The 26773-nt window shown below is 39.9% G+C and overlaps 1 protein-coding gene across 1 annotated transcript; it reads left to right on the top strand.

Annotated features, from left to right (window-relative positions):
* Nucleotides 1-1263: 1263 nt before the first annotated feature.
* Nucleotides 1264-25115, top strand: npr3 (natriuretic peptide receptor 3). Its single transcript, XM_076099609.1, has 8 exons — nucleotides 1264-1934; nucleotides 16441-16563; nucleotides 17599-17774; nucleotides 17929-18064; nucleotides 20747-20841; nucleotides 20937-21054; nucleotides 21165-21249; nucleotides 22458-25115. Exons 1-8 carry the CDS (start codon nucleotides 1280-1282, stop codon nucleotides 22567-22569), a joined length of 1500 nt encoding a protein of 499 aa, XP_075955724.1. The 5' UTR covers nucleotides 1264-1279; the 3' UTR covers nucleotides 22570-25115.
* The last annotated feature ends 1658 nt before the right edge of the window (nucleotides 25116-26773 follow it).

Below are 26773 nucleotides of genomic sequence, written 5' to 3'. Positions count from 1 at the left end.
GCCAGCGCATTGTGCATTAATCCCTGATAATGGACACCCTGCATCCAATCAGAATTGAGTATTCACTCTACATTATTGACAACATGAACTGAAATTATAAACACGTTACACACACCTGATTTGTCCCCCTCAATGACAAGTGAGCCACACACACCTAACAGGTTGCTCACACTTCCTCTTACAGAAAATACTTTATTAAATGTCAGCTAGTTTGAAAGTGGTGACTTTTTTGGTGTGCAGCAAAATCATACCTATGTGTTATACGCATGTATTGAATTTATTGGTATATTCAACTTTGTATGTATTGCTAGTCCACAAAGCAGCTGTGGAGCATTTGAAGTGTTTCACCTTTGCATGAAACATGAAGCTGGTTGGTGAATTGATTTAAACAACAATATCTGACAATGTTATATTTGCTCTGTGTTCATATTTGCTGTTTGCACGCAGCAAACCGTAGATCGACATGAATTGTTTCAAAACGTCAACATTAAAATGAAAAGATCAATGTTGGAATTCAGGATGAAGGTGGCGCTCCATCCTAAATCTGTGTCCTTTTAGAGAATCAAACACTCGCCAGCTTGAAACAATCATCTTTTAATTAAACTATGGTTATTCTAAGGTTTAACGGTGACTTTTTGACCCTGGCTGCGGTGGCCATATAATAAAAATAATAAATAATAGCTGAAAAAAAAACACGCACAAGAAAAGTCTTGTATTTTGTTTGTTGCTTCGGGCCGCACGGAAACACAATTCCCCATTAACCCCATTAACTCCATTAACTCCGCCGGGCCCGCGGTGAAGCGGCTCATTGTGAGCTCGTGCGGCGGGTTGTCGCTTTAAGAAGGGGGCGGGGGCAGCGCCGCGATGACGCAGGAATAAAATCCTGAAAAAAAACGACGGTTCAAATACTCCAGGCTGGAGCCCTGCAGCGTGTGCGGCGGCTGCTGGCGGAGCTGGAAGGATCTCCGAGCCCGGTGGGATCAGCTGTAAAGAGGGGGGGCAAAACAAAAAATTACATATATATATATATTTAGGAGCCCTTTCGGAGGAAACTAAATGCAGAATAAAACACACACAGTCCGGCAGATTCGCGTCTCTCAAAAGACAAACACAGTTATTCACTATTAGCCCCGAGCCAGGTACTCACGGCGGAGGGCGCTCTGTCTGCGGCTGCATGCGCAAACAGTGGAGGCAACTTGGGGGGAAAAGAAACATTTGGAGGAACAATTTATTGTGAAGTGTGTCTGGGGGGGGGGGGGGGACTCGGGAGAGTCACATCATGCCACATTCCAGCGCACTGTGCGTGTACTTTTTCACGCTCCTGAGCCCGGTGGTGACATTCACCGAGGACGTGGAGGTGTTGGTGTTCCTGCCGCAAAACAACTCCTACCCGTTCTCGCACGCGCGGGTCGCGCCCGCGATCTTTTACGCGCAGCGGCGGCTGAGGGCGGACGGGGGACAGTACTCGGGCTTCCGCTTCAACGTCCAGTTCGAGGACTCCGACTGCGTAAACGATGCCCTGTTCGGGCTGGTGGACAGGTCGTGCGCGCGCAAGCCGGACCTGATCCTGGGGCCGGTGTGCGAGTACGAGGCGGCGGCGGTGGTGAGGCTGGCGTCCCGCTGGGACATCCCGGTGATCTCGGCAGGTGCCCTGGCCGCCGGCTTCGGCGACAAGCACGGCGAGTACTCTCACCTGACCCGCATCGCGCCGTCCCACGTGAAGATGGCGGAGACGTTCGCCGCGATGTTCGAGCACTTCACGTGGAGGAGTGCGCTGCTGGTGTACGAGGACGACAAGGCGGAGCGGAACTGCTACTTCACGCTGGAGGGGGTCTACCACCTGATGGCCGACTTCAACATCAAGACGTACGCGTTCTCCCAGGAGGAGCGCGTGGACACCGAGGACGTCCTCCAGAACATCCAGGACACCGAAGGTAAGGGTGCTCTCTGAAGTCTAAGGTCACGTGGTTGATGGAGACGCGGCTTAAAAAAGTCACCTGTCAAGTAAGTTCCATGTTCTGATCACATGTTTGACAGTTAAACACGAGACACTACAGGCAAACATTTTTGAGATTTTGTGCTATTTAGCTTCCATAACATGTCTTCTTTCAGACTAGTGGAAAGAAAACATCCAAAAGGTGTTTATTTGACTTATTTGTCTATTTAGATCTGTAGATTTCTCCTAAACTCACCAACAGTTACCATTAGATAATGCCTCATTTGTATATTTAAACATAACATTTCAGAAAACATGTAATACAAAAATGTGTTGTATTAATGTCAGTAATCAGCTGGAGAAGGTTCATAATAATGTGTATTATTTATTTAAATGACTCTGATCCATAAATCTCTTCAGTAGCTCTTACATACACCTCTCTACATTCTGAAGCTTTTTACCGAGGGGTTTGTTCATACATCAGTCATATTATATATATATATATATATATAGATATACATATAACATGTTATTCCTAAAACCATGGAGACATTTGTTTTTGACAGCATAAGAAATATACAGAATTGCCTCTGTGAAGACATTTGACTATACGTCAACAAAATTCACCAAGAATTGTGATCCTGGCTTTGTCCAGTGTTCACGTTTCTGTTCTGGAAATGTGTGCAAATTAGCACATTTGATAAGATAATGCATCATTTGCATATGAAAACATAACATTTGTTAAAAACTTGTAATACAAAAATTTAAGTAATCAACTGGGGAAGATATCTGGCAGAAAAGACGACACCTGTTCACAGAGATGTGGACCTGTGAACAGAAATCACATAAATGATGAATTAGCTGTCAGAAGAGTTTCTGATTGATCATTTAGTTGTCAAATCGATCAATCAACATATTGTTTACCTTTGTCAGACAAAATATGCAATGTTTCAAGTTCTTTATTGTCATGTGCAGTTATACAGTGTTCATTAAATATGTAAATGAAAATCACGCATGTAAAAATGGGAATCTAAGCAAAATAACAAAATAATTTCAAGTAAAACTATAAGGATCAAATACAGCATGAAATATATTTGTGGTAGACGGTAATTACAAAAGGATAAAACTGTAATGTAACATGTGTAATGTGAAGATGTCCCTTTAGAAGACCCTTCATCCGTCCCTCATGTCGGCGCTGCCACTGAGGACACAGAGTTCCATAACGCCTCGTGTGCTGCTGGCATGGAGCATCCTCTCATGTCGACACACTCGGGATGCATAATATTCAACTTGCATAGTTTTGTAAAGGAAATCATGTTAAACTATGTTTTCTTTCATCCAATTTTGAGCATTTCTTTTACAGTTACAATCAGCCAAATGAAAAATCTGCTGTTTTTAGAGGAAGTTTCTAAAGGAAATCATATAAAACCATGTTGTCTTTCATATTATCCAGTTTTGAGGGTTTTCGAGCAGAGACATATTTCTGACTGTCAGTAAGAAATGACAGCTTAAACTATTAGAGAAGTTACACCTTCTCATTCAAATCAACTGCTAATGGGAAATCTGTTGTCATATGAAGAAGTTTCTAAAGGAAATCATGTTTAACCATGTTGTCTTTCATATTATCAAAATTTGAGCCTTTCTCGATGAAAAACTGCAGTTTTTTTTAAAAATAAAAATAAGCTCAAATGAATTGAAATATATTTCATTTAATTTCAGTGAGAGTCTTTGCAGCGTGTTTCTGTCCTTCACTGTCGCGCTAGTTTGCTTCCTCTGCTTTGGTCTCTGTGTTTCCGTGAGGGCGGAGGCGGTGACTTAAACTGCTCACACCAAAATGAGAAGCTAATTCTTGCCTTGTGTTAGTCCCGCAAATTTGACAGCTGTTACATTTGTGTTTATTTGCGTCACTTTTGCGTGTTAAAACCAACAAAGTTTAATTAACCCTGACCAAAGTAACCGTTATTGCTGCTTTGTACATGTTGTAGAAGTCCCAGAAAACCAAACGATGTCGTGTCTGGGTTCATAACATCATCTGGAGGCGCTGTAGTTTGAACCGTAAAATAAACAGAATTTGCTGTGATTTAATTGCACTGAACTGATTAAAAAGATGTCGAAATAACAACATCATAATGGCAATTTGTAAAAAGTTTGTTTGCTTCCTCTTTGGTGCATAAACTGTATATAAGAAGTGGACGTAGGCGTCGTGACGTCGCCCATTGGTTTGTGTACTGATGTTTAGAAGCCTCGAGTTCGGCAGTTCGGCCCTCGCCATCTTGGCTTTTTGCAAACAGTGAACGGAAGTGACCATATTTGGACTGCAGAGGAGTGACGGTGTATTTGGCTATTGTCACATTAGCCCCGCCCCTAAAGCATCCCCTGCTTTATGGTCTGTTTGACTCTAAATGGACCATAATGTACTAAATGAACATCATGCTGTATTGAAGAAGACTTGAAACTAGAGATTGAGACCATAACCTCATGTTTACAATGTTTACTGAGGTAATAAATCAAGAGAGAAGTAGAGTCATTTTCTCATAGACTTCTATACAATCAGAGGAGTCGCCCCCTGCTGGTCAGTAGAAATTGGCTTCCCTTTTCAGAACCGGAGGTTGCCGCCTGGTTTGGTGTGAGCACAACATAATGAAAAGTCTGCTAGCTGCTTAAATGCAAAGCGTGCATTCATGTCATCTTATTGGCCTGTAACATGGGAGGAAATGTCAATTTCTAATCTAATTTTAAAGCTTTTATCTGCGGATACTGATGACTTGCTGATACCAACGCACTTCCCTACCACGCACTGAAGAGATGAACCACATGGGTTAGTCGCTCGAAAATGTTCAGAGGACTTTGGAATTGGTAGTGACCAAAATGGGGACGCCCCCATCTCCATATGTGGCCTAAAGAGCTCTTACAGTGTACAATACCTTTAACTATGCCCTTGTCTTATTCTGCATAGGTTCAGGACAGGTGGCTGCCTTTTTACATGGGCTAATGAGATATTTATGAGTAACTGAACCAAAGTAAATGCTTCTTAGGTAGAAAACAATGACTTTTCCAATGAGAATCCCCAACAAATATGTGAAATATATCCGAATGACCTTCAAAAGACATTGGCGTATTCTTTTTAGGGAAACAAGTGAGACCCAGGCTAACAAAATAGCCTTTTCCATGAATAGAGAATTGCTTTTGAATATATTGAACTACCTGACATGAAATAGCAGCAGTAGTAGGACTATTATAAGTTTCTACATTAAAAGTCAAACCAAATGAGAGCATATGTATGTCAAGGGTTGTTTCAGCTCGTGTCGGCCACAATCCTCCGGTCATAACACTTCCTGGTTACATCACCTCATATCACAGAAGTGGCTGTTGTATAAATTAGCATATATTTCACATGCTAAATGCTGCAGGGCCACAAAGTGCACCTGATGGCGGGAAATTAGTATTCCCGGCACGGCAGGTGCTCAACTGAGAGGTTTGAAGGGTTTCAGCAAAAGCCGAGCCGTGTTAGAGGGGATAGGCGGGTCCACCTCCGTATAATTGCTCACCGACAATATAACATGATTTGAACATTTCATATTCTCGATGCTGTTGCATTTCCCAGCTTTGACCATAGTTATGAGGCACACAGCCTCCAGTGCCCCGGTGCTTTAGATTAGATGTGACTTCGCTGCTCACTGGAGTCAATCATGCTGTCACGTTCATGTTTCCAGTACACGATCTACATAAACCACCGGCTGCTTCCAAGACCAGAAACCCTGGGTTAACACGAGCACGGAAAAATGTGCATGAGCATAATGCGGCTGCCAAAGTGATCTTGTAAACAATGTCCTTGTCCTGCCACTGGTAGTATCCTTCAACAGCAGTGTTATTGCACTCCGCCATTCTGCATAGCTACTATTGTACTGTCTGTACTGTCAAAGCCATTGAAAACAGTAACAATCTGCACTCATCACTGTGTTGCTTTTATGCTTCCCAGAGCGTTCTGTTTTCAGGTTGTCCATTTGGACGTCCGTCTGTCCCATTCTCAAGAACGCAACGTCTCAGCAACGCCTGCAGGGAATTTATTCAACTTTGGCACTTTGGAGTCATTGGGTAAACTGATCACAATCTGGTGGTCAAAGCTCAGTGCGACCTTACAAAAGACGTTTATGGCCATATCTAACTAAATGTCTAATATAGGATAAAATGATGAAGTGATGACATTTTGGACAGACGTGGATTTAAAGTGCAGCTGGTTGAGCGGACGCATACAGCTGTGAGGCTATTTATTTCCCCTGTCTGTAGCGAGTCCCTACAGCATACTGCCGTCCAGAGCTTTTCCTTATTTGGCACAGAAGACCATCGGAATATGGGTTTTAAGCTATTGTATGCTAAGGGAACCGGTCAGATCCAGAATTCTGGGGGATACCGGTGAGCGACCAGGACCTTTGCATAAGTCTAGTTGTTCCTCAAAAAAATGTTTTAAATGTTTTCATAATCATAATGCTTTCGGGCTTCGAAAAGTGTTCCTTCGTTCCAGTCTTCTTTCAATGACTTTCTCCTCCAAAACCTGTCTAGACTAAGTGTCAGAAATCCTGTTTCTGATATGATTATTATAATTGCATGTATTCATTTTGCTAAGACTTAGTATTTGAATTATATTCCTAATATTTGGCACAACAACATTAATTGATGTCGCTATAAGTTATTTTAGTGACAGAATATTCCTCTCCTTTTTTTGTTTGTTCATGAATCATTGATACGTTGGGAGACTGTCCGTCTAACAATCTCCTCCGCTGCGTTTCAGCACCCGGGACAGCGCCATGACACACACACACACACACACACACACACACACCCTGTGGGCATGTTCATAATTATCATGGGATGTAAACGAGGCTAGGCCTGGCCAGTTTAACATAGTATCATTAATTACAGAATAACACTTTATATGAGTAATATAGAACAACAAATTGTTACAATACTATGATTATGTCGTTGAATTTGTTGAATTAGTCAGTTTAATCAGTTATTTGTTATTTGCAGCTTATAATATATAATTACTGTATAACTTAATTTGCTGCTGCTACAGACACATTTCCCACTGGGGATGAATAAAGTATCTGTCTGTCCGTCCGTCTGTCTGTCTGTCTGTCTGTCTGTCTTATTTTTTAAATTAAAGAAAATATTTAAATTATAATACAATCATTTATTTCCTAATATTTTGAAATGTGTGTTGTTCAGCAAATAAACACTATTGATGACAATAACAAAGCAAAATGATATCATTTAGAATTATTCACAGTTTACACCGACTTCGGGATGGTAGAATATTTGGGAGGGTGATGAACAGTTTGTCTAAAACCTCGCTGTAAATTATAGTTCTTTAAAGAAAATTGGAATCAGCAGGTCAGACTTAGAATATAACAAACACAAACTGGAATCAGCCAAGAAAATTACAATAGTTGAATCTACATTTTAGACGTGCTGCACATGCTGTAACCTTATGATAAAACAGTTATATTATACTATGAAGGAAGTTGCCAAATAAGAAGTTGTTTAAAGAGTTAAAGACTACGCCTGCGATGTTTCGTCCCACTCTCTCCGAGAGATTCACCAAATCACAAGCAACTAAAACAGTCCACAACAGAATACAGAATAAGCCCACACACACACACACACACACACACACACACACACACACACACCTCTACACACATCGGCTGGTTTATGCGGGAGATGTTGGATTACTGAGGCAAATTAATACTGTGCATCCTTTCTAATTTAATTTAACCTAAAAAGTTGACTATTTTTTACATGTGTAAAATAAAGGTGCTACAGTTAAAGTATATGATCCCATTTTAACTGTACAAGCAATGATAATTTGGTTCATGTATGTGCAGCAGCGCTAAGTAGAAAAAGGGCTGGTTGAATAGATATATAAACCGAAATTGATTAAAGAATACACTCTACGGACAGCCACATCACTGGTCTCACAGCAGTAATGTTTACATCAGCAAAGTCACTATAAAGTCATTAATAGTTTACTGGAAACAAATCTAAAGTGTTAAATAGATAACATTCCTATGAAGAATGAAGAACAGCTTGTTTAGCTTGTTTTGCTAATCGCCGTGCTAGCGCGTTGTGGTTTTGTAAACATGCAGCGGTGGATGAGAGACTGCAGACAGAGCCGATTCTACATGTTCACATCATGTTTACGCTTGTTGAACAGATATATTGATAAAGTATTGGCTGTTTAGTCGATGAGGTTTTATTGCACTTGCAGTAACGGACGTGGTTGTCATATTGTGTGGTTGTTTTCTCCACTAGCAGGGCACCCTAGATGGAACCTCATCTTGTTTTCTCCACTAGCAGTGCACCCTAGAGGGAACCTCATCTTGTTTTCTCCACTAGCAAGGCACCCTAGAGGGAACCTCATCTTGTTTTCTCCACTAGCAAGGCACCCTAGAGGGAACCTCATCTTGTTTTCTCCACTAGCAGTGCACCCTAGAGGGAACCTCATCTTGTTTTCTCCACTAGCAAGGCACCCCAGAGGGCACTTCATCACATTTTCTCCACTAGCAAGGCACCCTAGAGTTCACCAAATCTCGTTTTCTCCACTAGCAAGCAGTGCACCCTAGAGGGAACCTCATCTTGTTTTCTCCACTAGCAAGGCACCCTAGAGGGCACTTCATCATGTTTTCTTCACTAGCAGAGCACTGTAGATGGCACCTCAACATGTTTCCTCTACTGCACACACAGTAGCAGGCAGAAACAGCATTTCATTTTGTCTTACAGCAATCATTTTGCTAAATAAGTAAGGTTGGCAGCAACAACAATTGTATTACTGATGATTACAATAATCTGGATATATATTTTTATTCATTTGGCCCAGAAGGGCTCTAAAGCCAAATAGGTAAAAGGGGTTGCGGCTTGAGTCACTTTAGCCACTATGTGTGTACATTCCTGCTCCTGTAAAATGGTCATTCTTTTATTTTTCATACTTATACTAACAAACCAGATATAATGTGTTGATTGAGTGCTTTAAACTTGCTGGTCATCACCTTTTGATTGCCTGCTTTTTGCAGTCTTTCTGCTAAGCTAATCTAACCAGCTGCTGAACGTAGCTTCATATTTGATGGACGGATATGACAGCGGTGTCGATCTTCTGGTCAAACTCTGACAGAAATCCAATACGCACATTACGAGGTTTTGCTTTAACTCTGAGATTCCAACTGCTGAAATTGACGTGATGCAGCAGGATCAGAGACGACTCACTGCTTGTTGTACCACAAAAAGGCATTGTCTTCTCTTGACTTTGAAGTAATGTTAGCTCTCTTTAACTCATGATCTTTGAGCATCTGGCTTGTAGAGAGAGCGTTAACCGATCATTTATAGCTTTAATGTTAAGTATCTGCAACTGATATAATCTGCCACCAGGGTCTGTCAATTAATGAGGCAATGACGTTCAGTGTTGGCTTAGGGTGAGGCTGCTTCTTACTTGAGTACTTACGTGAGATATTTCATTAACCTGAAATTAAATCCTAAACAGAACCAGCTAGAACCGAGCACTAGACAGGTCCTTGTGTGGTTCTAATTTAATTCTGTTTGAGCCAACAAGGCAAACGGTAAAAATGATTCCTCACGCTGTCTGTTGTAAACAACTATTCACTTTTTTAGACTCACATCCTGCTTCGACTTCAACCTACTTAGCTTTGTACTTCCGGTCGTTGTGTGCACAGTTTTCTGTTTCATAACAGACATTTCAGGTGTGCTCGCTTTCACACTTTTAGTTTTTTACCTCCGAATGAAATGATTGAGATAACCCTGATGAACTGTTGGTTTGTTTCCAAGCTCTGTGTGTGAGACGTCACCGTGTTCCCAGATGATCTCGGTAATTAACTTGAACAGTATAAGGTTATCGTAACCTCATAACCTCTATGAAAGATGGCCAAAACCACAAAAATATGACCCAAGTTGTAATAAAGCAGAATCATTATTTAGGGTTGAAGATACTTCTGTTCCTGTCGATGCATCCTCAATGGAAAACATACTGTTGGTACATCATCAGATTGTGTCCAACAGGTCTGGTAAAAGCAGTGCCTGAGGCTGTGCATGTATAATTGCGTTACAGGTAGACCTGTGGCTGAGAACATGATGTGATAGAGCAGAGTCCGTTTCAGATAAATCGGACACCGGTGGGACTATAAACTGTTATTTGTTATTGAAAAGTGCTGTTTTTAAAGCACATTTTTCCCTGTTAAAGGGTTTTTTAGGGGAAGATTTTTCTTATCGAATTGAGTGTCTAAAGATAGAGGGTGTCAAGAACACACGCTTCACACCATCCCGCTCTACGTACCCCTCCAGCGCTAGTTTTGGACGACGTGTTAGTTTCCGCTTGTTACATGCATAGAGTCACTTCAAAATACATTTCTGTGTACAAAGGAAACGTACATTTTCTGCTCAGTCTCTTCTTAAAATGAACTTCCAACGTAGTTTGACTTAGATTTAAAGTTTACGTACGCAACAAAACTAATTGGTTAAGTTTAGGAGAAGTTCAGGGTTTGGATTTTAATTAAGAATGTTTGTGACATAAAATAACAACCCTTGTTATGTAACTAGTGTTGGTAAAGTTAAAGGTTACGCAACACAACTAAGATAAAATGGCAACCTCTCTTCCCCAACGCAATTTTCAAAGTAAGTATTGGAGCTGAAGTATTGTTTTCCTTTCCTCTAAAGATGTTTAATGATAGAAAACGTTAATAATTTAAAAAAAGTATAAGACACTTGTTTCAATGTTGCAAAAACGCAGCACTGGGCCTCAATGGGCTTCATTCATCCACACAAAAGGCCCAATCACTGACTCATGAGTAAATGAATCTTTAATATTTATACTTTGATATGTAGTGTATATAAACTGTACATGTGTATATGGGGTTAAGGGTTAACAGACAATATACACTGACGGGCGTCTTTTATTATTAATACCTCTACAACTTCACTTTAAACGTATAATCAGCCGATCACATGGCAGCAGCTCAATACATTGAGGCCTGTAGACATTGTCAAGACGAGACAGGTGATTGAAGTGACTTTGAAACGGTTGTTGCGTATTTCAAAAGCTGCGGATCTATTGGAATTTTACTGGTGAAAATAATTTGCTGTTTATTGCTCTCCATCAAACAGGTTTGTGTCAATAAAATCAAATCTTAAGATTTAAGCATCTTTCGATATTGAATCACCAATGTCTAATAATCTTTGGACTTTGTTGTAATCAAAGTGGTGATACTTGGAAGCCTTAGGAACCCAAGTTGCCATTTGGCAGCATTTACACAAAATCCTCCAAAGAAAAGGCAAAAATATATATAATTGTCTTGACAAGATTGCTAAAGACGGCATAAACGGTAGAAAACAAATCTATATCAATAAAATCAATGCTTGGGTTTCAGAGGTTTATGGCACCTTTAACCAGACCTCATTCTGTCAGTAAAACTGTGCATCATTGCCAAGTTTTTAGTATGTGAAGAATTCGGCATGAAAAAAGCAGACTTGTAGAGCCATATATTCACACCAGGGCTGCTGTATATTCATATCGCTCTAGCCGTCATTAGTGTCACAGTGGGGAACACTTTAGAGGGAAGAAGAGGAACTGATGCGATTGGCCAGAGTTAACACAACCACCAGCATCCACTGATATCCAAGCAGTAATCCAAATATATAACAAATAGCAGATGAGTAGGCAAAGAATACTTTCCATCCACAAGATCAGTATTTTTTTTGAATCGGGACACCTCGGGTGGATTATCACAAGTCCACACGTTGGACACTGACCACAAGCAAAAAAAAAAACCAGAAGCCTTCATTTGGTTCATAGCCATGGTTAACGAGTTCAGCATCAGAATTAATGACAAATCTTATTTTCAAAGATTGATTAATATTAATTGTTTTGACGACCATATTATAAGTGGATCCCGACCATAGATAGTTCAGGTACGATTCAGATTTATCTGCTTCGTTAACACTTTAATAACAATGAGTATTGTAAGATTTGTAGATGAATGATTATTGTTAACTAATGATACAAACTCCCTCATCATCATTATCATGCTCCTATATAACAATGCACAGGGATGTATGACTGACATAAAAAACAACCAACCAAACTATAACATTTGCATGCTCTCCTTGTATGAACCAATCTGCTCCACATTTCCCCACCGTTAGCTGCACAATACTACAACGTGCAACAAACAGTTAAGGAGGGAAAGCGCCTCTCTCAGGATTGGCTTGTTTTTCTGATGCTAATCCACCCGAGACATGCACTCCCATCCTGAGTCTGTATGAAGCCTTTGTGTTTGGAGAGAACTCCCCTCGGACTCCAGTGTGGTTGTGCGGCAATGGCTGACCTTTCTGTATGACCACAAACGTCTCAAGGCTCTGAAAGGACAATACTGTCAACAACAACAACAACAACAGCAGGGCGGCTTGTCTCTTTTCTCCATCCTGTTCACCTCTCTGACAGACGGATCCGACATGTATCCTTGGTTTTTTTCTTTTAGGAGCAATGCACAACAGCCCCCCTATTTGCATACGCTCCGTCTTCAGAAGTTTCACAGGCCAACACGGGGACACTGCGTGCACTCAGTGAGCGCGCCATGTGCTGCCCCATTCCTGAGTTAATTTGTAACTAGCATCAGTGCCCTATAGCGCAAAAAAGGAAAAATCCAGAAGTTTTGAAATATTGCTGGCTGTGAGCACTGCCCCTACGGAACGGCCTGCCGAGCACACACAAGGGTTGGTAGTGTGTGTGGAGCCCAGTGTAATTAAAGGGTGCTATAGTGCTGGCAGGACTGAGGTGAAGTTTGTCCCACTGACTCGAGGGATATTTCAGGAGGTGTGTTTAAGTGACAGAGTTGTGAGGAATGTTCCAGCAGGACTCTGAATCTTCCTTATTAACGGGACGCTGCCGTTTTTTCAACTGCGGGCCTTGTTTGTGTAGCTGCTTGTTTGTCGGTTTATTTATTTTTAATCACCAAAGGAAAAGTTTAATATCAACCCAGTGAAGCTTTTTTTTCATGTGATATTTATTCGGCAAAGCCTTTCTTTTTGCACTTTCAATGATTTAAATGTTGAGTTTAAAAACAAATTGAGCTCAGAGTGAGAGAAAGCTTCAGCGCTGCTGGATTTTCATCACTGGTGACACAGTTGGCAGCGCTCCTGCTGCCTGACAGAGTGTTTTGGAAGCACATGGCGAAATACTGTGAAGGGAGAATTCCAACTATGGAGGGTGTTAGTGCTGTAACTCCTTCTATTCGCTGACTCGCTTCAGTGTTCTCGTCTGCAAAGCGCTGGGAAACTGTTTCCAGGACCAGGGGACGCTAAAAAGCCAAATGTGTCTCGTCACTACAACGAGAGTAGTTGTAGTACTAGCAGTCCACCTTAAAGGTTAGCCCACCTTAAATGAGCTTTGAATATTTATCCCCCCCCCACTCATCTTTCTGAGCTCATCTTCCTGTTCCACCAGAAGAGATTGACTCCTGGTGACGTGTGCTCTGCACTTCAGTAGATCACTTTGATGCAGCGTTAGAGAAAGCGGAGCGTCTTTATTTATGAGGGCTGGTGTGAATATATGAGTATTCATTTATGTGTTCATTGGGTACGTATTCGGTTTTCATTTTTGGTACTTGGATATTGATCAACAGGCATGTTGGAGACTCAAGAATTAAACCTTAAAATAAGTAAACATCATTTTAAACTTTTTGTCTATGGTATAGTTTTTGTATTAATGTGTGTTACCGAATAAAATCGCACATTATTAGGCACAAAGCTTGAGCTCTGCATTCAAAGACAATTCAAATGACAAAGTTATTGTGTTTTATGGAGGTGCTGATGAATGGCAGGGTTGGGATGTTTAGTTCTTTGAATTGTTGTCGTTCAATACCTACCCGGGGATAACATTGTTAGGTCGGATGGATCAGCTTGGTTATTATTTCAAATTGATTGAAACTTGGTGTTTTTGTTGAATCTAAAAAGATGTACCATGTGGTGGGTGGATGTACTCGAATCAAATAAGATAATTTATTTTGGGTAGTATTGTTATGTTATGTTGATTTGATTTGATATGGACATCACAGTAGCATTATGCTGCGTTCACACCACGCGGCGCGAATTATTCACGCGAGTAGATTACATACAAAGTCTATGCACAGACGCGATGAGACTGGCGCGGCGCGAATTTGCGATGGTGCAGCGCGATAGACGCGAATTCGGGGCCAAATCGCCCCAAATGCGTGAGTTGAAATTTTTCAACTTCGCCGAAATATTCGCGTTACGCTCCGGCGCGATAGCCTATCAGCGTTGAGTTGCTTCCCCTGTCATCACTGACTTCCTGCCGTTGTTGAATCAGGAAATAAATACTGTAGCCGTCTGTGTTCACCCAGAGCTCTATGATACCTCATATCAATAGAGACCGGACCAAACTATGTGTATACATGTGTGTGTGTAAACCATATGGTACAAACAATGAATAGACGCTGCCGTATTTACGTCTACATGACGTTAGTCTGAGTGTTGGTGGAGCTGCTACAATGTTAGCATAGCCTAGCACCGCTCCATCAGAGCTCCATTGAGAAGACAAGTAGCCTACAAATCTGCATCATTACGTAGTTGTTTCAGAGTCCCTTTTTGTCGGTTTATTGCCGTTAAATCACAGCCAAATCAGTTTATTTTGTGTTCATACAGCTGTAGTAAACAGCGACCTGTGGCTTGCTAGACACAGTGAATACAGCTCGATAAAATCCACGGAGCTCCTCTGAACAATATTATGAACCCAGACATGACGGCGTTTAGTTTCCCGGGATATCTGTGACTTCCACAACGCGTACTAAGCAGAAATAGAGGTTATTTTTTCCATGGTTAATGGCGGACAGTTGAACGTCTTTCAGGGCGATAAGCCCCGCCGCCTCTCCTGCGCGATTCGCGTGAATGTACACAAATGGTCCCCGGCGAGACCTGCGGCGCGATTGACGCGAATATGCGGTGCGATTTTTATTTCTGATCGATAGACGACCCTTGTTAAACGATCATTAACCGTTAACTGACTGACTGACTTTGTGCCTTGCGTGCAGGAGTGCTGTAGTGGCAGTTCCTAACAAGCCGCCCAGCTGCAAAGATAACCAATACACAGATGGGTTAAAACCATCATTTAGGTGTATGATGTCATCTGCATACACGTGTTTTATGGCAACCAGTGCGTTGTAAAATTCCTCCAGTGTTAATAGTTAATCTAAATTCAGCTTGATCTTCTGTTGATGTGGGTAGGTCTATATTATTGAGGAATTTATTTATGTCATCAATGTTTGGTTCGTTGTCTGATATATATAATTCCCGGTAAAATGTGTTTTTTTATGTCTTCTGGTGAGACAAGTCTTTTGCGTCTTTTCACGTTTTTTTTTTTTTTTTTGCTGTTATTAATGACTATTTGTCTTCTATTTCAGCATACTTGTAAACTTGTTGATGCTAAAATGCCAAAATGGAAACAAATATAGGCCTGAATCAAAAGTCATTACAACGGCCCATTTGATGAGCTTTAATAGGGTCTTACTCATCTGTTGGTTTTATTGTTTTTCTGTTATGTTGGTTCCGATATGTTGGTGTTAGCATCTATCAGATTGGAAATAATAATGATTCGGACTTCCTCAATTTTTGCACGAAAGTCAAATTTTACACCGAGTTGATTTAAAAAGAAAAGAAAGTAGAAGTTCAAGCAGCTCTTCCTTCTTTCTTAACTTTCGTAATATTAGTACCCACACGTTTGCTCCGGACAGGATTCAAATCCCTTACCAGCACACGTTATCTTCAAATTACCCCACCTGCCCCTAAGCAGTCATCTCTGTCACAATTGGAAGAATTTTCATTTCTATTTACTCATTTAAAAATGTGTCCTAAACACACCTATCATTATTTTAATTTATATTACAAATTGAGACCAAAATTCCAAAATATATCAAGGTTAATTATTTTGTGATAAATTATAGATGCTCATAAAAACGGAATTAAACATAAAAATGTACATTGTTTATTAGGTCGCTTAAAGTAATCTACAATGTCTCTTATGTTTTGCAAATTGTTTTTTCATTTGATCTGGAATTAATAATATTATTTTAGATTGTGATGGTTGATTGTGTTGGTTGTGATGGTTGATTGTGTTGGTTGATTGTGTTGGTTGATTGTGATGGTTGATTGTGATGGTTGATTGTGATGGTTGATTGTGATGGTTGATTGCGTTGGTTGATAGTGTTGCATTCTTTATGAATCAGTAAGGAGTTACACAATGTTTCTGTCTATTGATCAGAGTGAAGGATTTTACCAAAAGTGTGATAATGTCCCCCGTCATCGGTAATGAAATGAAGATAATTCCGTTTTTTTTGGGGTTTTTTAGGATGACATTGTTATTACAATTTATATTTTATAATGACTAATGACTCGACTACTGCATTTGTCTCTGTGTTATTTTCCTGCAGTGGTGATCATGTGCATGGGAGCGGACAAAATCCGAGAGATCATGCTGGCTGCACACAGACGACGGTTGACCAACGGCAGTTATATGTTCTTTAACGTTGAACTCTTCAACGCCTCTTCTTACGGTAATGTTAACGTCAAGTTACTTTTAAATGTGTGTTTGTTACACAAACTGAAGTTTATTTTACATCTTCTGGTTTTAATGTATGCATACATTTTCTATTCATCTACAGTTCAGGGCATAAATATTTGGACAGTGACATATTTTCTGCTGTTTTGGTGAGAATGTGAAAAAGACAAAAGAAAACCTGTGACTGACATCTGGGACATTAGATCTGAATCATGACTATAAGTGAATGATGACTGATGGAATTTCTCTAAAGAGTTGGTGGTGACCAAAATCAGAATACAGTGTAATAGTAATTCGTAGTAATGTTATTAATAATGTTGCTCTTTGTCAGGCAACTGATTGCTTACATGTTCTCTATTATCTGGTGTCCTACATGCCCACTGACCTCCCTGAACCACACTTACACTTTGAGTCTCCATATTTAAAGGGCACTCTAGTTGATGCAACGCCAATGAACATGCCACTTAATTTAATTTCTGCACTGCATAATCATAATTAATGTAAATCGGAGGGAAACTGGGGGTTTAGAGTTAGTTTTCTTAAAGGCCATCTAGCAATGAGGTTGGATATTGCAACCAACGGAATACCCCTCTGCTCACACACTGCGGTGGCCTTCACGTAATTTAAAAATGTGAAAGTCTCTCTAGAGCCAGCTCTTTATTGTCCCAAGTTGTGCATTTTGCTGTATTTTTATCTGCAGGTGAAAAGAAGCACCACATCACCCTACTTTCCTCTCTGTCATTCTATTCAAGTACTGCTAATATATCTCCCTAAATCCTACACATTGGACCAAAAAACAGATTTTGTGAAATGTTTTGGTTTCTACGTTGCCACTGTGTTTAGTACTTTTTTCTTTTTCTTCAAGTGGTGTTTTTCACCTAAAGGCCTCAGCACTGTACTGTAGCCAGCTACTTGGCTCAGTAGCCATGTCTTATCGTCTGTATTCAGTTAAACAAAATTGAAACAATTTATGTTTAACAATAACATTTTGAAATGTTCCTTGTTCTGTCCCTTATAATTAAAACTCTAGGCAATGGTTCGTGGAAGAGAGGAGATAAATACGACAATGACGCGAGGCAAGCCTATGCTTCTCTGAACACGTTGACACTGCTCAGGACAGTCAAGCCCGAGTTTGAGAACTTCTCCATGGAAATGAAAAAGTCCATCGAAAAAGCTGGGTATCATGACTGCAAAGACTGTGGAAGTGTACGTATGTCCGTTTATTAATGCTAGGTCTGCGTTACTGTATTGAAGTTATCAATTCTCCAAAGCGTACGTTGTAAAATAAAATGTCAGAAGCCATTGTGACTGTTGTGCTTCACGCACTGTAATTACAATAAGGCTATATGTTCCATTTCAGGTCAACATGTTTGTCGAGGGATTCCATGATGCCATGTTGCTGTATGCCATTGCCTTGCATGAAGCCATGAAAAATGGTTACAGTAAGAAGAACGGAACAGAGATCACCTCACGCATGTGGAACAGAACTTTTGAAGGTAAAACACACGGCGCACACTGAGCCAGTGATGACTGCCACTTCACTACCATTATGTTACTATTGTGGTAAAGATCGAATGCAAAACACAAGTAGTGTTATTTTAAATATCCTAGAAATATTATACAGAATTGCAGAGTTTAGAGAGAGAGAGAGTTACCTCAAAAAGACAGTGGCATGTTTGCTGTTTCAAGCTGTTGGTTCTCCTTAAAAACCATCACCGCAGCATGTAGGTAAATACCAGCTGATTGTCCAGCCCAAAAGGCTTAAACTGTTTTTAATATAGAATATCAATACAGTCATATCGCAAAGTTTAACACCTCACGTGATTCAAAGTATCATGCTACTGTCTTTCACTTAACAATGAAACGCTCCTATTCTCCTGACAAAAGCAATCGTGTGTCCCATGGAAACTGCTGCAAATACAGAAAACTCACTGTCCACTGTAAAGTCATGGTGCAAAATGATGATGTTTCATAAATGTCTGAAATGTCAATGTTTTGCTCACTATAGAGTAAATGAGTGTTTAGTGAATAAGGTGGTTTTGGACACAGCCAGAAGGCTTGTTCAAGATGAACCAAGCCTGTGCAGAATGAATCCTGGGCCACACTGCCTAGCTTTACCTGTGTGCAACAGCTACGTCTCTAAGCTGCTGCGGCTTGCATGCATGTAATGTCCACATAGACAGCATTGCCGTTGCGACGTAAAGAGAAGCCAATGCCTTGTTGACTGGATTTTTCCATAGCCTTGGTCTTGAGGGCGGAGAGGGAGGAGAGCCAAACCTTGGGGGATGTAGAACCAGGGGACGCAGTGATGCCCCGAGCCTTGTTGAACACCTCCTTGATGTCCAAGTATTCCACAGGCACCTTAGAGAGGTCAGGGAACTCAGTACTTGGCAAAATCACTTGGAATACTAGGCAGAGTAGATCTAAGACAAACCAAATGGCTCCACTGTAACAAAAAAAAAAATAATAATATATAGTATATATATATATATATACCACAGTGTTGTCCATGTTTTCGTCTTACAACTTTTTCACAGTGTGTTCTCAGTTCATAAAAGTTAATGTAACCTTTTTGGTCGCCTAAACGTGTCAGCATTCGGCTGTACTTGGCTCTCACTTCTGGTTCCAAAAAGCCAAGATGGCGACAGACAAAATGCCAAACTCAAGGCTTCAAAACGGCAATCCACAAACCAAAGGGGGACGTCACGGTGATTTCGTCCTGTTCTTATGTACAGTAAATGAGTAACGGAGGAGAGGGCGTTTTTGGATCGATGGTGTGGCTCACTAGTGCTCTCTCCCGTGCCACCAGCTTATCTTTGATAACATCAGAGAGTGCCTTAAAGAAGGCATCGCAGAGGGACGGAGCATTCCCCTTACTCCCAGCAGCCACAGCTCTAAACGCAATAGAGTAGTTGGCCACTTATCTCCCTCCTTGCATCACTTCCAGGAGAGAAATTGTCTAACACCTTCTTGAGTTCTTGAGAGTAACTTTCATATGTTTAATTTTTCGTTTGCCGTGATAAGTATTTGTTACAACGCTATGCTCTTAATTGAAACTAAAAAGTTCCTGTATCCATTCCAAATTAAAAGACGCATTTCAGTTGACTGATCCCTTCATTTCCTAACGAGGCTTTTTATTAAGAAATATTTGCAGTAACGTGTTTGGTGAAAAGTTGGTGACTTGCACGTTTAACATACCGTACTTGAAATGAAGCTATTGCCATTTTGTGACACCTGTACGTTACTACAAAATACAGTTTGATTGGAACATTAGTTTTTTTACAGTCAAAATGTTCAAAACTCTAAACACAATTAGCACAACACCCGCCTGTCGTGGACCATACCATTAACGTGATTCATGTTGTTTTCACGGAATGTGCTCTCAATTAACACATTTCAATAAAGGCTACATTTTCTTTACATACAAGCTTACCTAATACCAAAATGACGGATCTTTTTGTCTTATTTACACAGTTTTTATGTGGGCAATAACGTGTGTCCAAATGCTAAATATTGTATAGACTACAACAGGACTGCATTCTAGTGCTTTTTTCACCTTCTGTGCCGTCGTTTCGTTTTTGAGAATTATTTGATATTGAGTTGGGTTCGCCATGTTTTCATAGATTTGGTGAATGTAGAAACTTTTTTTTTGCATTTTCAAATATGGAGTGGTATTTCATGGACAAAATGTGGTTTTGAGCAGAAGATGAACTATTTTAAATTAGCTAGTTGTGTGATGTAGATGTGTAGCTCTGTTAACTGTAAAACACATACACACAATATGAAAATGGGACAATAACAATTAAGATGAGTGATTGAGAACAACAAAGTGTTGAAAATAGCGTGATTATATTGTTGAATTTGCTAAATTAAAGGGATGAAAATATACATTATATATGCACTTTATATGGGCACCAGGAGTTTATCCACTTTTCTAATCCCCTGGCCTGTATTTTTGTTTGTTCCTGGCGACAATGCCCCTGGCTATAACTTGAGCCCTTGACTATTGGCCTTATTTGAGAAAATATAGTATTTGTTTGTGAATGAAATGTTAGATTATAGGCCCCCGAAACGGTATGTGAATGAAATCCTCTTCTACACTTGCAGAAACATGTTCCAATATTTTCTTGGGGGTTGTAGCTAAGTGATGTTCCCATTGTTTTCACGGTGGTGGACAGGGATCGCTGGTCAGGTATCAATGGACGTCAATGGTGACAGAAATGGAGATTTCTCTTTGATGGCGATGACGAATGTTGAAGCAGGAACCTTTGAGGTGAGAAGAAGCAAAATTCCAACATCGTGACACCTTCCCTAACAGGAAGAAGAAGATAAATATGCTGGATGATAATATGGTATATTCACTTACAGGTGGTGGCCAACTACTTTGGTGAAAATGGAACTTTTCAGCTGCTGCCTGCCTTCAACACGGACCATTTCACGCTGAAAGGAAGACATATAGCACACACAGAGATAGCAGACAAATCATGTAAATGAACACCACAGTTCAGTGACACCTGTGAAATGTGACTTGGTATGTTTCTCTACAGTATGTATGACAGAGTACATGTTTTTACCAATAACTGCTCTTCCAAACAGGTGGACTAGGAGTATCGGCTTTGACTGGCGTCATAGTAGGAGCTGTTCTAGGAACTGCCATGCTTATAGCATTCTACTTTTTCAGGTAACAATAGGTGATATTTATGTATGCTAATATTGTTGCGTTCGAGTTAATCCAACACGTCCACCTGCCCTCCCACTTAAAGGCCTAGAGCAGGGGTCTCAGGGGTCGCGATTCCCCAGCAACATTAAAAAAAAAAGAAAAATAATAATAATAATAATTAAAAGTTAGACTTGATAATAAAAATATCCCCATAGTCGAAATTATGAGATACAAAGTCGAAATTATGAGATAGAAAGTCATAAATATGATAGAAAGTCATAATTCTGAGATAGAAAGTCAAAATGATGAGGTACTTAAACACACAGTCATAGAAGCAGCTCTTTGGCTGGTTACCCTACATGTGACATTGAAATGTATTGTGAGTACATTGAAGACTACTTTAAACGTGGCTTTAAAACACATGAAATACTTCACGTGGTATTGTGCAAACGCACCCTTGAAAGGATTTTAAGCATTAAACAAAGTTATTGTAATAACTTGTGTTTGATATTTGTCTTTGCTATTTTCTTTAATATTTTGATCTTTGATAGAGTAATGTGGGTTTATTAACCCTAAATTAAAAGGATTTAAGTTATAACAGAAATGTGCTTAAATATATTTTTACATTTATATAACTGCATGTACAATATTCTTACACTTGAATAAACAATAATCAAATGCAGACAGTTATTTACCAATATGTTAGGGAGTAGATACATTTACACAGTCTTACATTTACAACCGGGCCTTTGAGGGCGACCATGATGCTGATGTGGCCCAGAGTGAAGATGAGTTTGAGACCCCTGGCCTAGAGACGGTGGTCCCGAGGTGCAAAAGAGAAAACACAATGGCATGTGGTGAGACTCAAACGGGAATATGTAGGTCCGTATTGAACAATGATTCCTCATTACGGATCGGATGCACTGTCTTGTGGCACATTGCTGCCCCTCTCGGGTCAGTGTTTGTATTGAAGTCCGGATTGTACAACAAATGGAAATTGCTTTTGCGCTCTTTTGCCATAGTGTTTTCTGTTTGGCTGTTGTGCATTCTGAATTCTTTCACTTTGCGAAATGTCATTTTCACCAAATAAGTAATAAGACAGTTTTATCTGCTGCTTGCCTAACTCTCATTGATTTTGGTGATTAGGACTTTATGATAACTGAAAAGAATGGCGGTGAAACCTACAGAAAAAAACATGTTGAAAAACACAATTTTTTCTCTCTTTGCAGAAAAAACTACAGGATTACCATTGAGCGCCGCACGCACAGTGAAGAGTGCGACAATGGGAAGCACCGTCAGTTACGAGAGGACTCCATCAGATCGAACTTCTCCGCAGCTTAATCGGCGTCAGCCCCCCAAGAATCACATCTGAATGTGACCAAAGACTTTGCTATGGTTGTCATTGGAACCATGCTGTTAAACATGAGACATTTTTTGTATTTGTATCCTTTAATATTTTGACTTATTGTAACTCAGGACAGTTGTAACAGTCACAAAGCACCACTTACTTGGATTGTCCTCCGTACAAAAGGTATATGATTGTATTGGTGTATAGAAAGCTTTAGCCATAATGTTCTTTTAAAGGTTTTATATACAATATTTAGAGCATAAATATAGCAGCAAACATCTATTTGCTGTGTAAAGATAACATTAAGTAACGGGGTCCTGAACAGAGAATTAAGTCACACTCTGAGCTTCTCTGGTCTTGTTTTTGGTAACGTGGCAGGCAGTGTGTGCACGTTGGAGAACGTGAGTCCCTTCCCTCCCGCCCCACTGACTAGCTTTCCACTGCCGCTCTGCACAGCACTCATATGCCGCTGACAATGCTGTCTTAACCCAGGCAGCAACCTTCGGTTCTGGCTAGTGAAGCCGATGCGGAAGTGTCTTAAAACTTGCATCCTCTCTACTGACCAGCAGGGGGCGACTCCTCAGGGTGCAGAAAGAAGTCTGATTGTATAGAAGTCAATGAGAAAATGACTCTACTTCTCATTTGATTTATTCCCTCAGTAAACATTGTAAACATGAGTTTTAAGTTTTCTTCAATACAGCATGATGTTCATTTAGTAAAATGATGGTCCCATTTAGTGTAAAATAGACCACAAAGCAGAGTATGCTTTAGGGCGCGGCTACCTTGTGATTGACAGGTTGCTACCAGAACTGTGTATGATGTCTCTACGTCACTCATCCACAGTCCAAAAACTTCCGTTCATTTGTTGCAAAAAAAGAACAACATGATCACGGCCGTAACCCAATATGGCGACGGACAAATCGCCAAACTCGAGGCTGCAAAACGGCAGTCCACAAACCAATGGGTGACATCACGATGACCACGTCCACTTATATACAGTCTATGCGATGGAGCAGAAGTGTAACCCCCACCCTCCATTTCCCCCCTCAGGTTAACACTGTTAGCGCAGTCAGCACTGTTGCCGTCGCTAGTGCTGTTTGCACCGTTAGCGCTGCCGCCATTCCAGCTCAGCCACCTCCATGTTTGCTTGTGGTGCCTAGACTGTGAATGTCGTATACAGCTCCTTTTAAGGGTTTTTCTAAAATAATTTGTTTGTTTGTTCTAATATTCAGATGGTGGTTAGCATGACTTCGAATGATTCAGAACAGACAGTATATTGAACACTACGATTGCATGCACTAGTGAGCCGGGTGAGGTCTAGTTTAGCCTCTCTGGACAAACGGAGGTGTCATGTTAAAGGTTGGTAAACAAAAATGGCGAAGCGAAACTTCTAAGAAATGATACAGCTGGAGCTAACCGACTAAAAAGTGATATAGGTGAGGTCTCTTATCTATAGGCTATAAGCTACTGATATTAAGCTACTGATATTGTTACGGTTTTCCGTTCACCATTACCTTTGCTGAGATCCAGCAGCCTCCGTACAAATCAAATGTCTCATTCCTAACTGAGCACATTGCTCTTAAAATGAGAAACACTGGATCACATATCATCTGGAGTACATCTGTACTTTGAGATTGGCTCAGTTACAGTATGTCCTCTTTCCTTTTTAAATGCATCTATTTCATGAATTAAAATTTTTAAAAAAAAGTGTTTCGGCAGTACTTTCTGATTTGGCATTCTTTACGAAGTATGCTTTATTAATGCTTAATAAATCATTCACAAATGTAGAGCAGTAATAAGCCGGTAGTAAGAACAACTTGGGTTGAGTTGTGGTCATTTTGGCTAAACGGCTAACTGTTCTCCCAATGAATTAAAGGAAAACTATATAAAAATATATTACAACTTGGGTTTTATTTTTGTAGCGCTGGCCTTTGGTTCTATCAGTTTTAATTTTCTGATCTGCTATGTGCTCAAGTTTGTTCTCCTGTTAAGCGTTTTGTTTTTAGGAATATAACTGTGTTCTGAGACCTTGAGCACAATGTTATCACAACCGATTAAATCGAAAAAATAGAAGTGGAACAAAAAGAGAATTATAGAGCTCACTTCCTGCTGAAGGAAGGTATATTAATAATGGCTTATTACTGGCACATTCATTACTAAATGATTTATCAACATTACCAAAGACATATTATGACCCCTTTTATAAAGTATTCCTTATCAGAAAGTGAAACTGAATTCATAATTAATTGTGATAGTCATGATAGATGATTATGTTTCTGTGTTGTGAAGGCAGCGTGATATGCTTTCCATAAACAGTGATGACTGCATGAAAAAAGTGTTTCAGTCCACATTAGTGACCCTTTAGTTTCTTTAGCTGGTCATTAAGGTTGTATTGTTCATGCAGGATTTAAAGACATGTTTTTTATAGATGCAAAATAAAGACGGTGAACTTGGTAAATAGTTCACTTTGTGTGTTCTGAGAGTAAACCCATTTCTTGTATTCACTTTCAAAAACGATTTTATTCTGGAGCACCACGGTCGCTGGTTTTGTTTAAAGCTCTGTATAATATTACTATTATAACTTTTGGTATCTTTTAGGGTATAGTGGCTTTAACGGTGACCTAATGTATTTAAATTATTCTATGTTATTTAACATAGAATAATATATTTTCAAATATGTCTCAATATTTAATTTATAGTGATTTTATTAAACTTCATCGTATTTGGTTTCTTCATATCCAGATTTTTTCATCATCTCTTCAACTCCACCTACACTTCAGCTGCAATGAGTTCACAGTATTTGTGTCACATGATACCAGTTATATTATTAGTGTACCGACTGTTTGATTTGTAGAGTAGCCAGTGTCAAATGTGGCATTTAATGTTATTATAATTGAAGTGCTTTGATTAGAACATCTATTTTTATCACAAAATCTTTACAAAGAATTTACATTCAAATTTGTAATCGTTACATTTAGTCTGTTTCCTGTCCAGCTTCAAATGATTTGCGCAAAGCTGTGATACTTCCTTAATATTGAGTTGGTGTTTTTTTCATTTGTGTAGCAGTCGAAAGAAGAAAACGTTTAGGCTATAAGAATGTTAGTTAACAATAACCATGCTTGCATGCAAGCAAGCCGGCCCATTCCACTACGTTCACTAAGAAACTGCAATTTTACATATTCTGTAAATGGAATAAATCAGGGGGGGGGGGGGGGGTTCAGGTTTTTTAAATACCTTGAACTGAGTTTAATTTCCCCTCAGTCTCTCTGACTGGGCCGCAAAAGTTCTGTTACTCTGTGTCCGCCACTTTTACTACTTCTACTACTACTACTACTACTACTACAGTTACTGCTACTACTACTACTACAGTTACTGCTGCTACTACTACTACTGTTACTACTACTACTATGCTATTTCCTAAATAAATCTAATGTAATCTTTCTGTTGACCTAATAGTATTTAGGCATTTACTTTGGATTGTGGGGGATCGTTGATTTGCAATCAGAGCAGCTCAGACTATTGCCATGGATTCAAATGTCAGCTCAACATTCATTCTACTACATTCTACTCCAGCATAATGTAACAAAAATAAGTTTCGAGATGAGTCAATTTGTTTAAATCCTACCCTACTTACGTATGTTTTGTGATTTAAAAATAGTAAGATCAGACAATGTTTGCCTCTTCTGTAAGGTGGCAGGAGTGAAAATGAGTCATCTTCAACATTTGTTGTGTTCTGGTTTCAGAATTAGGATGTAGGCACGACAAGATGTTTTGTTTTTACTTTGGCAAAGATCATGTTTTTTCCAATTGATGTACATATTTTAAGGCATTAAATTATCAACTGGCTTGAAAACAAAGTGCATATAGATGGCGTAAGCAGGATTAAGGCCCTCCGGACCCCCCATAGGTTTGGGCAGGACCCCTGAATGTTTACAATGTCTGGCTCCGCCTCTGGAATTTATATATACACAATATATATACTATACACACACACACACACGCACACACACATATACATACAACCACACATATCTGGGGTAGCACAGCAAACATGTACAAATGTTTTTACAGCCACATACTTGCAGTGCGTCTTTATGTGTGTTCATACACAGCATACATTGTGGGCATTAAGAAGTCCTATCACTGAAGCAGGTAAAATGTTGGCCAACACAAATTAAATCAAAATTATTCCGTTAG

The sequence above is a fragment of the Anarhichas minor genome, unplaced genomic scaffold (assembly GCF_050575085.1).
Source record: "Anarhichas minor isolate MPS153535 unplaced genomic scaffold, ASM5057508v1 ptg000025l, whole genome shotgun sequence".
Classification (NCBI taxonomy): domain Eukaryota; kingdom Metazoa; phylum Chordata; class Actinopteri; order Perciformes; family Anarhichadidae; genus Anarhichas; species Anarhichas minor.
This window is presented reverse-complemented; position numbering and strand designations above follow the sequence as displayed.

Bases quoted from the DNA above. Each gene is read 5' to 3' on its own strand.
- npr3 (XM_076099609.1), top strand. From the start codon at position 1,280: ATGCCACATTCCAGCGCACTGTGCGTGTACTTTTTCACGCTCCTGAGC. The intron at 18,065-20,746 runs GTAAAACACACG...GGTGGTGGACAG, and splicing joins GTGGAACAGAACTTTTGAAG to GGATCGCTGGTCAGGTATCA. The intron at 21,250-22,457 runs GTAACAATAGGT...CTCTCTTTGCAG, and splicing joins ATAGCATTCTACTTTTTCAG to AAAAAACTACAGGATTACCA.